The sequence below is a fragment of the Cornus florida genome, unplaced genomic scaffold (assembly GCF_030987335.1).
Source record: "Cornus florida cultivar Cherokee Brave unplaced genomic scaffold, ASM3098733v1 CherokeeBrave_3.0.0_Hap2_Chr01, whole genome shotgun sequence".
Classification (NCBI taxonomy): domain Eukaryota; kingdom Viridiplantae; phylum Streptophyta; class Magnoliopsida; order Cornales; family Cornaceae; genus Cornus; species Cornus florida.
The window spans coordinates 18770936-18786124 of record NW_026775571.1 but is presented as its reverse complement, the minus strand read 5'-3'; the positions used below and the strand labels follow the sequence as shown (position 1 = coordinate 18786124).

The 15189-nt window shown below is 40.7% G+C and overlaps 1 protein-coding gene across 5 annotated transcripts in view; it reads left to right on the top strand.

Moving 5' to 3' along the window:
• Positions 1–15189, top strand: part of LOC132293356 (uncharacterized) — a 77207-nt gene that overhangs the window by 39260 nt on the left and 22758 nt on the right. For all 5 annotated transcript variants that reach the window (XR_009477827.1, XR_009477828.1, XM_059790815.1 and 2 more), the window contains exons 10-13: positions 8474–8541; positions 8702–8770; positions 8854–8931; positions 9013–9108. Coding sequence is in view for 3 of the 5 variants with exons in the window: in XM_059790815.1 (XP_059646798.1) it covers positions 8474–8541; positions 8702–8770; positions 8854–8931; positions 9013–9108 (311 nt within the window). In the remaining 2 variants the exon portion in view is untranslated. The remainder of the gene's footprint in view (positions 1–8473; positions 8542–8701; positions 8771–8853; positions 8932–9012; positions 9109–15189) is intronic.

Sequence of the window (15189 nt, the reverse complement as noted above, 5' to 3'; positions counted from 1 at the left end):
CATGATCTCCATCAGGTGTTTTGCAAAATTTTGGTATTTCAGGATGGTTCATGATCTCCATCACGTGTTTTGCAAAATTTTGGTATTTCAGGCTTGAGCTATGTATCTTCCTGGCGCAATTGGAGGTTATCTCCTAAAAATTTAGTGGATGGACTTTGGGGGGATTTTATGTAATTAATTTTAATTATTACCTTTGTTACATGAATTTGGGTATTCACACTGGTACCTAATTTAATTACGCGTAAAATGCAAAAAAAAACCCCTGAACTATTGGGATTTTGCAAGAAACCTCCCTAAACTACAAAAAACCCCTTGGAACTATGATTTTGTTGCAATTTACCCCATCAGCCCACCGGAAAAGGCAAAAGACCAATTGACCCTTAATAAAATAAAATAAAATAAAGGGTAAAGTACAATGACACTCACTGAGGTTTGGTACAAGGACAAACATATACAAGTTGCCCTATTTTTGGACAATGGCACTCCCTAAGGTTTGATAAAAGACACCCCGACAATGGTGAATTGACTTTATTACCCTTTGACACATTAAATTATCAATTTAAACAAAGCAACCTTTTTTTTTTTTGACTTAAATACCCTTAGATCAAATAGGTGTAAATGGGTTACCGGGAACAACCCATATGAGAAACCCAATTTTTCTCTCTCGTCACTCTCTTCTCTTTCCTCCCTCAAACTGTAACCCAAACAAGCGACCATTGCCCCTCCATCAAACCTACCACCAAAACCACCACCATCGCCTACAATAAAGTCGTCGCCATACACCTCTTGGCGAATGAACCACCGCCACCATCTCCATCCCCAAAACCACTACCAACACCACCATTGTCTCCATCACTGAGCTCCCATTGTCGTCCAGAGGGTATCTATTCCCCGCCATCACCGGCGCCACCTTCGACGACAGTAGACCCACTTCTAAATCCGACCAAATCAAATTTGGGATTTGCAGTTACATATACATATAGATATAAATCAATTACGTGCAAATTAACCAATCTTGCCTCGCGAAGTGGAGTTCGCATGCCTTGCGATAGCGGGTTGGAAGCCCTTGAGGAGAGGCGCGAATCAGCTCTTCAACACCTCCAGCAATACCAGCGCAACATAGCTTGAGCATACAACAAGCATGTCCAACCTCACCAATTCAGGCCAGGCGCACGCATCATGTGAGGCCTTTCAGCCCCAAAGTTCACACTCAATTGGGAAGGCCCTTACATCGTTAAGACAGCCAGCGCTAGTGGCTATTGCACTTTCGAGGGTTCTGATCCTAGCCCCATTAACGATGTTTGGCTAAAGCATTACTTTTGTTAAGTGTTTGTCCTTGCTGCAAGTGTTTGACAAATAAAGAAGTAATCTTTTTGGCACAACATGCATACAATGACTAAATGCACACTTTCTCATTCAGCAATTTTGTTACAAGTATAGACCATTACACTTTGAAAAAAAACAAAAAGGCAAAATACATCAAAACAAAAGATCTAGCCTACATAAGATGACTGTAGCGAATAATCATCCTCGAGCTCATGAGAATCTTCCACCATCACTTCAAGTCCTTCTTGCTCTCGTGCCAACTCTTCTTGCAGCTGCACCACTCGCGCCTACACCGCCTGAATACGCGGTGCCAGCAGCCTCCTCTTCACCCACAAAACATGAATCTCGAGCATTAACACATACTCCAATAAAAGCGCTGCCTCCCCTAGGATTTGCTCGTCGGTCGAGCCCTGCCCAATCTCCAAATATATTTCCAAAATTCTGCCAAGGCAAAGGTACCCTGTTCGTTGAACATATGCATGGCGCGCAGACAGGAATTGGGGCACCTCGGGGTGTTGAGCTAAGGCTGTCTCTAGCAGGCCCACGAAGGCACGAGGTATCAATATGCCCATCCATTCTACCTCTGAGTTGACCACACCTCGTTGCAACTCATTCCCCACACGAGCTTCAGTACCCGTTGCTGTAGTTACCCCTGCCATAAGAACATTTTGATCCACTGCAATACTGTCCTGCAGTTGCGAGGACGAGGAGTCTTGCACCACAACTAAGGGCGGGACCTGCCTTATTTGATCCTCGGTCACCCCTCCCATGAAGGCATTATGCTGCGCCTCGAGTGAATCCAACGGACCTCGCACTTCAACCAAGGGCGAGGATTGCCTTCTTTCTCTCTCTTCACTCCCCTCTCACATGGGGGGATCTTGTTCCAGTTCTTGAGATTCCTTAGAGTTGAAAAGATCTTGCATTAATGAGGTCTGCTCCCCACATTGTGTTTGGTGGTGTGTAGGGCGAGAGGAATAACAAAAACTTTGAAGAAAAGGAATCATCCTTAGCAAATCTAAAAATTTATATTCTTCGTTTCTTGTTCTGTTATGTAAGAAGAAGCGCATGCTCCTCGATTGATGATATCTTTGATCTTTTGGATGCTATTGGTCCTTATGTCTTTTTTCTTCTTGTATTAGGGACGCATTCCCCTTTTGAATGCTTTTCTAATATACTTTTTACTTATCAAGAAAGAAAAAAAAAAAAAAAAAATAATAATGAGGTCTGCTCTATCTTTGTATCCTCGCCATCGCCTGGCACCTCTTGCGAGGACACCTCCATAGATTTCTCTTTCTCCAGCACCTCAGCAGTTTTCTCAGTCAAAGGCTCTGAAGTCTTGCAGGGTAGTACCGTCGATTCCTCATTATCACTCCTCGGCTTAACCTCATCTCGAGCATCACTCCTTTCCTCCCTCACAAGCTCTGACTCTTCACCGGCATTAATATCCTCGCCAGGCAGTTCTGTGATCACAACGCTAGAATGACGAGGAAACATTCCTAGCACTATTACTGGTGGTGCATATCGCATTATAGGCATTTCAACCTTGAGCTGTCTTGTGTTTGCAACACTTTAAGACGATTCTCCTGCTGTCCCTTGTGCCGTATCACGCGCAGGCATGTCTTCTATAACAATCAAAGGCGATACATTCAGGGAATTCAACATTTCTTCTCTCGCCTCTGCTGATCGCGAGGGGGCATTTTCTTGAATACAAGAATTTACAATATTCTCCCCTAAGGCTCTCGTAAAGTCAAAAGGGGTAAGTTAGGAAAATCTTTGTCAGAGGAGGGCACCTCGCCAGAGCTCACATCTAGAACTGTGGTGTCGAGACCAGCTTCGCGCACGCTCCGAAACACGCCCCCCCCCCCCCCCCCCCCCCCTCTTTCGGTGCTGCACTTGGCCCAAAAGCAGCTGCCATCGACCCATGCTCCCCAGTGAGGGGCTGTATCTTAGGATCATCAATTGAAGTGTCAGTATCTACACTATCAGTCTCATCTTCATCTACAAGAATTGATAGGCGAGGTTGTGCCCTCGGGTGAGACACATCTGGACCTCGAGGCCTTGTAGTTACCCCACTTACAATAGCCGTCGCTGGAATTGCAGTAGCCACAGCTGCTCGTTTAGGAGGAGGCCCAGCCCTCGCACGAGACTTCGCCCTTTTTCTTGCGCCTCACAGAAGTAACCACTGGAGCTACTTTAGATGTTGGCACAACACCTGCCTACGACGGTTGCGAGGCCTCCCCTTGCGACGCCTCCCCTCGCACACTTGGGTCAGCCAGAGGCACGAAGATACAATATTCCCCCCTCTCAAAGTCAATGGGAGGCCTTAATGAATAATCCCCAGCATATATTACATGGGCCTTCACTCGCTCTGCAGGACTTGTACAAAAATCCTTCCAACTTGTAAGCTCAATAGTCCAGAACGTTCGCGCTGATTCTGTGCACATAGGGACCCTTTGTCTCCCTGGCAAAAACAAGGCACCAACCCCTTCTGTTAGGAATCTCGTGTGCGTTGTCAAAAATCTCATAAAGCTCCCCTTGTAGGATACCTTGCCTCTTGCGAAGACGTATTGGGAGGGTACCCCTCTATCATACCCAAACTGAAAGGGCACCCTGCGAGGATTGTAAGTCTTCAATATTTTCCTACCCTCCCAGGATGCTTGCAAGTACCCAGGAGTAGTACACAACAGAAAAATTAGCACCTCGCTGGCATTTAGTCGAAAGGCACCAACAGGAATATGCTCATCATTATCAAAGTACATTGCCATAGTCAATGCGCCTGGTAAATTAGCAGCATAGGGTCGCGCAATAAACTGGAAGCTTTGGTCAATCGCATAGCTGAGACGCCCTTGAGGAGCGCGCCCATGCCATCAAAGGCTAAGTCTACAGGCGATGGGGGCATTAGCCTTAAATCTTTCATACAGAAACATCTGTAAAAACAAAGTGGAGACATACGATCCTTGCACATAGCGCCCCACAGAGCGTGCAACGTCTTCTACCACCACATCCAAGCGATGGTACAGGGTTCCCAAAAATAAAGGCGCGAGCGCCACTTTAACTCCGCTCGCCAATTTCATAGCGAGATCCAGATGGCGAGGTAGAGTAGCATATTCTTGGGTGCCTTCTAGCACATACCTTGACAGCCAGCTCAACAAATAGGCTGTGAGGTTCGTATGATGATCCACCCAAGGTCTAGTGATGCCCTTTCTTCCCTCATCAGATAAGTCCTCCTTGGACATAGGATAGTCCCTAAAGTAGTATTGCACCCAGGACCCAAAGGTACACTTACGAGCCCCCTTTCCTTGATCTGCACGCCTGATCTCCTTGTTGCCCCAAAGTGTACCAACACTTTTGATCTTATCTATCGCCGTTGTTAGATCTCGGTTCAGCACTTCCTCCTCTACGCTAAATGACCATGACCCAGAGTTTTCTGTACCTTGAAAGGGCAAACCCAACAATTGAGATACGTTTTAAATCGTGGGAGTAAACTTCCCCTACGTTGTAATAGAGGTATGCGAACTCGAACTCCATCGCGAGGCCATCTCCCACACCCCAGCAAAATCGCGAGGGATGCTCAAGCGACGAAACAAATTAATCGAGGCCAGAAGTCCTGTGAGGTCAAAATACCCTTATATCCCTCGTTTGCAAGAATCGCATCTGTCCACTCTTCCTAGCCAAGCCTAGGATTGGTGATTCACCAAGTCTATATAGGAGCATGGATACTTCCCTTGCTATACGTAGAACCTCAAAATGGTATCTGATAGTATACGCGAGGCAAAGGCAATATCCACCTACTCCTCCATTAACTCTGAGAATTCCAGTGGTTCACCTGCAACACCACCCCTCTCTACTCGGTGCCAAAACATATCACGTTTCCCAAAGAATGGCGCCCGTCGCGGCGTCGCCATTCCGAGACCACGGGCACTTGTGGTGGTAGTTGATCCTTCTTGCTTAACTCCTCCTTCTTCACCATGATGTCTTGAAGGATGCTGTGGCAACGATAAGATTAAAAGCTCTCTCTGTGTTCTTTCCTTCTTACTTAGCCGGCAACAATGGCGGCAAAAGCAACTCAACGAAGTTAAAATCTCTCTTCCCAATCTGCCTGAGTTTTTTTTTTCAAAGAGTATGCAATGGTAATGTTTCCAAATCACAAACCCCTCCTTTTAAACAAATCTTACCTCAGGAACATCTGCATATGAGGCGACATTGGAGCGGCGCATTAATTACCGTGTGCGTCCTTTCAGTTTCGCGTCCCTTCAGTCTCCTTGAATCAATGGGACTGCAACCACTTAGGGCTTGCACGCGCAACGATAATCTTCGAATCATCACGTGCGCAGGGGGATTAAATGTGGGTGTCAGTTACCAATTGTTGACATGGCATGTTGACAAGTCAACATAACCTTGTAGCCAAGATTCCGTGGCAAGTTCAAAAGTCAAAATTACACTAATGCTTCGTTTGGTTGGAGGGATGGAAAAATGGATGGAAGAGATAGAGGGATGGATGGATGAGGAATCCCTAGGGAACGGAAGGTGTCTTCTCCATTTTTTGTTTGGTTGAATGGAATGGGTAGTAGAAAGGATGGATGGGGTGATAACTTTTTTTTGTTTGGTTGGAAGGAAGGGAAATAGATTTTTTAATATTTTTTTACGAAAATATCCTCACTGTATAAAATAATAAAAAGGAGATATTCATTTGAATTTTTTTGTAAAGGTTAAAATTGAAAATTGCATATTGTTGGTAGTTATTCATTTTCTCTCTCATCCCTTCCCTCCAAAATTGGGCGGATAGAAAAACATGAAGAAAGGAGGGATGAAGCATCCCTCCTTGCTTCCTCCCTCTCTTCCCTTCCCTCCAACCAAACACGAAAAGCCTCATCCATCCCTCCTCAATCCATCCCTCCAACCAAACATAGCATAAGTCTTGAAGGCTCAATCTTTTGAGCACTGCAAGCCCTGGCATCTCATCAGACCATCAAGCCTCGAGAACTTCGCCCTCGGGCCCCACAAGCCTTGCCATCACATCAGGCTATTAAGCCTTGAGAGCTTAGCCCTCAAGTAACATAAGCCTTGACATCACATCATGCCTCCAAGCCTCGAAGACTTAACCTTCGAGCACCTCAAGCTCTGGCATAGCATCAGGCCACCCAGCCTCGAAGACTTAACCCTCGAGCACCTCAAACCCTGGCAGCGCATTGGGTCAACAAGCCTCGAGGGATCAACCCTCGAGCGACTCAAACCCTGGCAGCGCACCAGGTCAATAAGCCTCGAGGAACCAATCCTCGAGCGACTCAAACCTTGGCATTGCACCAGTTCAATAAGCCTTGAGGGCTCAAGCCTCGAGCATCCCAAACCTTAGCAATATACCAAGTTGCTAGGATCAAGAAGCTCAGCCTACAGGCTCCTCCGAGCCTCGCAGTACCTCGAGACGTTAAAGCCCCAAAGAGCTCGTCAGCAAATTGCTACGCAAGTCCAAACATAGCACGAAACGAAGGTAGGCCTTCGCAGCTACAGAGGACTTCACTTTGGGAAACTTAGAAGGAACTTGGATTGGTGGATGAGAAGTAAAGAAGCACCTCTGCTCCCAGTGAGGCTCGGTCAACGAGATGATGGAAATATATACATTATGACAGCAAACCTTAAAATCATATTTAATGCTATGACAGGCTGGCCAACCGACGACCAAGCAAGAACAAAAAGCATTTAATGTCCTAAATGGGGGAAAACACAGCATAATGCATGGCTTGATGAAAGGATTGGACCTCTTAGGCTCCTAGCTTATCAGGACTATCCATGTGATCATGGTTAGGGGCCAAACACGCGAGGGGCTGCTAGTTAATAACTAGCATAATCTAGACCTATAAATAACACTATCACATGAAGGAATACCACACCAGAAAAGAGTTGTCATAAGTACTGTATATTTGCCCTACCTCCTTCTTAATCTTGAAGACTGGTCTTCTTCTCCTCCTTCACCAAGCATCTTCTCCGTTTCCTTCACATTTGTATCTTTTATATCACCATTTCATACTTGTTTATAGTATTATTCAAAAAGAACCCCTACACCAGAAACAAGTACTTTTCCCAGTTTCTTTTAGTGAATCTATTGTTAATGCTATCCAACTTCTATATAGTTGAAACAAGTACTTTTAGTGAACTCTCTTAACACTATCTTCCTGCATCTTTGTGCATAATCGAACCTAGGTAATGAAAGTCTTCGCCTTTTGGTACTTCTTGACCCTATAATTTTACTACATCCTTACTTGTATTTATAGTTCTACTAAATTAGGTCAATGTATTCAATTTTAGTCCTACTTATCTTGAACTCTCTTTATTCTAGAGCTTCTCCCTAAACCTTTAGTTTAGCACTTATCCCTCTCTGTTCATGCATTTGTTGTGTTAGTGGGTACTGTTGGTTCAAGGTGGAGTTAGACTTGCCACTCAGGGACCCTAGTTTTGTAGGTCTTCAGCAACTGTAATCCACCATCACTTCTTCTCTCTGTCTCTGTCTGTCTGTCTGTCTCTCTTTCTTTCACACGAGTTAGACACTGGGTTCTTGTGTTCTACTGGTATCCTATACCAATGTTGTTGTTGTTGACCACTGGAATAGTAGTTCCTGGTCCGTCCAGTTTGGGATGCACTGCACAAAAAGGTTGGGATGTTTAGCAAACACCCCAAATTGGACAGAAGTCACGGAACATGATCTATTGTTCACAGGAGGGGATTTTCTTCCCCTCCTTTCTTAGGATCCTACCATTTCGGGATGTGTGTCAGGTAATTTCTTTATAATGCTCTTTTAATATGAAGCCAGTGAAGTATATATAGTCGCACTAATTGTTCTATTGGAACAATTTTTTTATTTAAATTTTTTTATTTATTTATTTAAATTTTAATTCTTCAAAATGCTTTTCTTTCATCACATGAATTCGCTTTGTTTGTATAGTCGCACTATTTTTTAGATTGTTTTTCAAATACCTCTTGGCTAAAAGAAGGAAAAGAAAAAACAAAGAACAAAAATAGCAACAGCTAATTCCACGATTTATTCGCAAGAATACAAATATGTTTTTTTTGTTTTTCAGTTCATAATTGCCTTGGTCCATTGCCTTCTCTTGTTGCTATTATAATGTTGAACTGCTTTGAATTTGGTCTTCAGATGATCCTGAGGTACCTGTTGTCCAACACCACCGCAGTTTTCTGAAAGACCATGTGGTCTTTAAGGAGGTACATTGTGTGGCGTGTTTCTTCATTTTTTCTTATTTTAGAAAGGTGGCTGAGTGATTGGAGGAAAGTTTTCATTCTTATCTAGTCAAGTTTTCTTTTTTTGAATATCAAAATATTGCCTTGGCAACTGTATATTGATTTATTTTGGGCATGTGTATAGGCCATACCAATTAAAAATCCGATTGTTCTGTCAAAGATACACCAGACATACAGAGTCAGTTATTTGAAAGTAAGATCTTCAATGTTGTGTCCCTGTAGATTACTTGCTTGTTTCTGTGATGTGATTCTAATCTTATAGTACCTCTCTTCTAGGATGTTATTTTGCCTAGATTATCGGATGAGGCAACAATTGCAAGTCTCAATTCCATAATTCATTCGAATAATGCCGTTGTAAGATTTTCAGGTTACCTTGTTCCACACATTTTAAGCCATGTTTTTTTTCCTGCTCCTGATTATTTTGTTTTGTCATAGGTTGTTTCTTTGTTGAAAGATGACAGCACTTTTATTCAGGAATTGTGTGCAAGGTTGAAGTCATCTATGACTTCAGCAGAGTCAAAGAAAAATTTGGTAATATTTTTATTACTGAATACCATCTTTTGCTCGTCTTTCTTTGTTTCTCAAGGCACTGTACTGTTACAATGCAAATTCCAACACTGACTGTATATTGATTTGTATGTATGCTGTAACTAATTCCTTGGTGCTATCACCCTTTCAACCTAGTCTTCTTTAAATTGTGTATCTGAATATAGGAGATGTTGAATATTATTATTAGTATTATTATTATTTTGTTTTGAATAAGCAACTTTTGTGATGGTGCTATTAGTATAATAGTCTTTGGTGCTTTTTTAGCTTTGTCAATTGTGTTCTTGCACTTTTGTATCCTCCTTGAACTCCGGGGTATTTACTAGGATGAAAGAACACTACTAGATTATTTACTAAGAGCTCTTCCAATTGATTAGATCATTCACCAAGAGCTCTTCCGTTTGGCTATGTCCTACCACACTAATATCAATATGGTTGTACATGCTTTGTGTTGTTCAGGTTTTGCAGAAGTGATTTCATGTAATCTAGGTTTTAAAAATAGCGAGGGATGTTTGGTGCATGATTTTGGTTGCTTTTGGCATTTCTTGGGTGTTCCCAAGGTCTACTTTGGATACGATTGTGGCTTGGAAAGGATGTCTTGTGCAGAGCTGAGACAGGGTTGTTTGGAGGGTCGCTCCCCTTTGTTTATGGTGGATTGGTTGGGTTTGTGGTGTGAGAGCAGTAGGAGATCTATTGAGGGAGAAGAGACTCCTATTTGGTCTCTCAAGTATAGCATACTGCATACTTCATATTTTTTTGGGTTAATGGCATAATTGTTAATCTTTGGGGGATCTTTTGGATTTTGTGGACAGCTTAAAGCTTTAGTTGTCGCCTTTGGCGTTTTGTGTATTCTTTGGGAATGCTCCTCTCTTGAGCGCCTTTTATGAAATCTTACTTACCAAAAAAAAAAAAAAAAATTAGCATTCGCGGTTTGACTGTTGTGTGTTGTAATGGAATTTAAATTACAGTTTCGTGAAATCTTTTTGAAATCACAGTCGTGAAATTTTTTTGATGTCACTAATTAAACCGATATTGAAGTTTTAACTGCTGAATCTAATGAATATGGGTTTATACTTTATATTATTTTTAATGGATTTTGACGTTTTCTTAAAGTTGATATAATAAGAAGCTAACAGGCTATATCATAAGTCTCTGCGAGCAGTAATAACTTCCTAATTTATAGCTTTTACTTAATTTATGCTTTATATATATATATATATTGTTTTTAAAAGCAGACTTAATTTATGATTCCAAATGCACTTAGCTGTAAAATAAATAAAAAAATTACCTAATAAAGGACGTTAAAGCAACAATTTAGTATACATATAATTGTTTTGTGATTGAAATGGAATTTGAAAATGAGGGGTATCTGGCACAATAGTTAGGTTAAATTATAGAGTATAGACATAGTTAAATAACTTAAATTATAGATTATAATATTATGGCATTATAAAATGTATAAACAATTTTCTGATTTGTTAATAATTTTTCAATTTTTATGATTTTTTTTATTTATTTTAAAAAATTTTCTATCTTTCAAAAATATTCTACAAAATCTAATTTATGTACAATAATTTATGCGAGTTATGTATGTAGAAGTTACAGGTTGCACACATACAATATACAACGTGTAATGTGTTCGTAAAATTTAATTTTGAAATACTAAAATTGGGAAGCTATACCATTAAATTAGAAAATCAGAAATAAAATATAGCAGATTATAGAAGTATCTTAAAATTTTAAAATTAGTATTTAAATCGTATTTGTAATCCATAAGTTTGTAACCCCAAGTAAGCATTATTTATGTGATTCTATGATACTATGAAAGTCTGAAATGCTCATGCCTTTGATTAAAATTGCAAAGATTGAAAAATTGGTAGATTTGGTCTGGCCTAGATTCATGAGCAAAGTTTATAGATCTATTTGAGATCCATACCATATATATATATATATATATATATATATATATATATGTATATATTTGATTCAGATATCTGGGGTTTGGTTTGAGTTGGACTTTGGGGGTAAACAAAAGCTGTTAGTGAGGGAGAGAATGGGAAGAAATTGAGGTAAAAGTGAATAAGGATTGGACTGTTGACTCGGTGGTAACAGTGAAGTAACGACTTTTACTGAGAAGACTTGGCTGAGTACCACTAAGTCGCACCCGATTCCCACCAAGTCCTGTCCTAGTTTCTTGTGAATTTATTTTAACCAATTTGACAGCCAATAACAAGAATGACTCAGCTGAGTCTGTTACAACGCAACTGTGTCGTCCTGTAATGTCTGGAATTTATGACCTTGCTTGGAATGATTGTGAGAGAAGTTATTTTACTGAGAATCAGCTTAGTCTTTGAATTCTGATTTCCAGAGGTGCTGTTGGCTGTCAAAAGTGATTTTATCTCTGTTTGGCTGTAAATATGTAAAAGTGAATCTTCAGGTTGAAATGTCAACTTTACTCTTTTCTGTGAGAGTGTCTGCCTAATTCAAGGATACAGTGTCCAAAGAATCTCTTGAGCAATGTTTAGATATATTTGACTTCAATAAATTGAAATTTAATAACTAAATACTAATATTGAAGAAATTAGATGAACTTCTTAGAGAGATGTCTCTTCATGCATATGCACATCTCTTATCTATCTTTTAGGTTGAAAGTGTAAATTACATCCCCAAATCACATTTTAGAAAGTGTGTTTTGGTAGCCCAAAGACAGTGGGTTGTGGTAGCATAAGCAGCTTCCCACATTCTGTATGTCTTGGTTGGTATCATCACCATTCTGACATCCTGCATTCACAAGTTTGTTTTTTTTTTTTTCCATTGGAGTCTTACCAACCGGATTGACAACACGATTTACTGCCAAATTAACGTTTCCATCTAGCTCATCCTGTAAATGACCACTTATAACCTACTATATTTTCTGCTGCACCCCTTGCCTGCTTCCACAGTTGATGCAACCATAAACAGCAGGTATTGTGACCCCACCTACAACTTCTAGGTCCTCCCCCCCCCCCCTCTCTCTCTCTCTCTATATATATATATATACATAATATCATCATCATCATCATCCTTGCCTTAATCTTCATGTGTATTGGGTCGGCCACATGAATTCTCTTTCTCCATTCTTTTCTATTACATGCCATTTCACTCGATATGTTTAGCTTCTTTAAGTCTTTTCTAATAACTTCATCCCATGTTATTTTTGGTTGCCCTCTCCGCCTCTTACCTTCTATGGAAATTAGTTTTCCTCTTCTTACGGGCACATTTATAGGTCTCCGTTGTATCTGTCTAAACTGTCTAAGTCTACTCTCTCTATATATATATCTATATATATATCTTTTTCTCTAGAATAATTAAGTTCTTATCTGCAAGCTGAAGTCCTGGTGGGTTCAAGAGAAGTTATAGCTTTTGAATGCATCAGCAGCACCTCCTAGTGCAAATTTTCGATGTGTAAAGCTTCATCACTAACATAAGCAAATTACAGGGAGTCTCTTATGCGATGTAAAGAGGAAGATATGGCCTTCTGATTACAATATCTAATCACTTGAATTTTCCTTGCAAGAAAAAAATAAGTAAAACTAGTCACTTCAAATCTGACAAAATCATATCAATGCTCTCTTCCTCTGCATCCCATAGCCAAACCATTTAGAAAACAATCAAGAATATATATATATATATATATATATTATATTGAATTTGCCAAAAACAAAAGAGATGATAATTAATGTGACAACACAATAATCTCTAAATCTGCAATTGATTTGTCAATTGATGTTCAACTATCAACACTCATTGATTGATCTCCTCAGCTTACCTTCTGCTGTCCACCACCTGGCAATAACTTTGCAGCAGTATGTAATATCATATTTTCGAGCAGTCCCTGATGTAGTACATGAGAACAGTTGCATGAACAGTGTTTTCTAGTATCAATTTTTTTGTTTTAGGAAAGTTTTCATTGTTTTAATTTTCTAAATAGTTGTGTTTGTTTTAGGAAAGTTTCCATTATTTAATTTCCTATATAGTGGAGGATTTGCTTAGGTCTATAAATACATGCTTTTGTAATAGTTTAGGGATCAGTTATTTACTTTTATCAATATCAGAAAATCAAGAGTTTCTCTCAACCTCTTCTCATGGATTCGAGTGTTTAAAGAATACGTTGCTATTCTTATTTATTTTAATTGCTTTCATTGATCCGCTGTGTCCGGTATCAGAGCCATTCTCCCTGGACAGTGATCAGGTGGAAGAATGTTCGCAATTGCGTCAGGAACTCAAACAGGAGATTAAGATGGCAGTTGAACGTCTAACTAAAGCCATGAATCGTGTGCAGGTTTGTAATAGGCATGATCTGGACCAACCTGATGGTGTGAATCAGCCATGACAAAGGGCTGAAAATCAATGTGGTCATCTTCAGCGTGCTAATAATGAGTGCCAGTTTCAACAAGACGCCTGGTCTAATTCGAGCGATGATCGGATTGAAAGTATTGTTCTAGCACATGGAGATCAAGGGGTAGAAGCAAATCATAGAGATTTTCGGATGAAAAATGACCTTCTGTCTTTTAATGGCCGACTTGATATTGAAGATGTCTTGGACTGGCTTGAAGAAGTTGAAGACTTTTTCGACTATTTTGAGATACCCGAGATCAAGCAAGTTCCGCTTGTAGCCTTTAAATTTAAAGAATGGGCTTCAGCTTGGTAGAAACAAACACAGATTAACTGGAGGAGGCAAGGAAAACAGCCTGTGTGGTCGTTGTACAAGATGAAACGGCTATTGAATTCTAATTTCTTACCACCAAATTATGAGCAGATGTTGTACCAAAAATATCAGAATTGTCGGAAAGAGAATTCATCTGTCAAAGAGTCCAAGGAGAAATTTTACAATAACTTTTGATAGAAATACATCCGCCTTCTTGAAGCTCATGTGTTGTTGTCAACATCACATAGGCCGGACTTCACTTAGCTTTTCTTTTCATTATATTTTCTTATTCACAAAAGTAAAAAAAGAAAAGAAAAGCTGTACGTGTACATGGAGCCATAAATCTGGCTGATTTCATCAATATTTTGTCGATGGATAAGCAAAAGAAGGGGTGATCATTATTATGGAACCAATTACCTGCCTTTATTAATTTATCTATTCAATTATCAATATAATATGTCAGAAGCGATTTTTGGGCGATTAGGATTTCTTGGTGATTCCTGATGCTAACATGGATTAGGGTTTATGGGAGGATCTTTCCTTGAAGTAGTGAATCTACCACATCTCATTCTCAACGACGAGGTTGAAAGCTTCCCAACTAAAGATGGTAGGACCTTTAGGGTCGATCATCACAGTACTGCATGCCGAGAATCAGTTTTAAAATCTTACCTTGTTGGACGCTTCGATAGAGAGGTGGGAAGTATTGAGTCAATTGAGACGTGGGTGACGCAGAGTTGGAAGATCGCGTGTAGGGTAACGGTTTCAACCCTGCCTGATCGTCTTCTTCTGTTTAGACTACCGTCGGAGAAAGAGGCACAAAGAGTTCTTAGTTCTGGCAGAAAGATATGGGGCGCTGCTACTTTATCAATTGATGTCTAGTATTTTGCAGTTGGCTGCTCGGTGGTGAGAACAAGGGTAAGGGGAAGACGAGAGCTGATGTGCGGATTGCCCCTTCATCTTCGATGTCAGATGTTGTTCGAAGCCATAGGGAATATGTGGTGGTGGTTTTCGAGACGTGGAGGTGGATGTTATGGTGGTAGGAGAGAGATGTTTCTGATGAAGGTGTGATCCCGGATTTCATCTTTGTTGAAGATCAGAGAGTGGCATTCAAAGTTGAATTGAGGGAGGAATTATCACCATCCATCCTTCCGAAAGCCTCCATCGATTCATATGTTAGATCCACAACACAAGATGGGTGCGAGGAGCCGAGCAATGGAAGGCATCGTCGTCCTTCTTCCCGACTGGAGTTTCAGAATCATCTCGGCCCTCAAGGAAAGAGACGCATGCGTTTCACCGTGCCATCTGCAAGTGGGGAACAGGGACCCATAAGTAGTATGCATGCGCATACTAAGGATGTCCACACACTTGGACAGGTATGC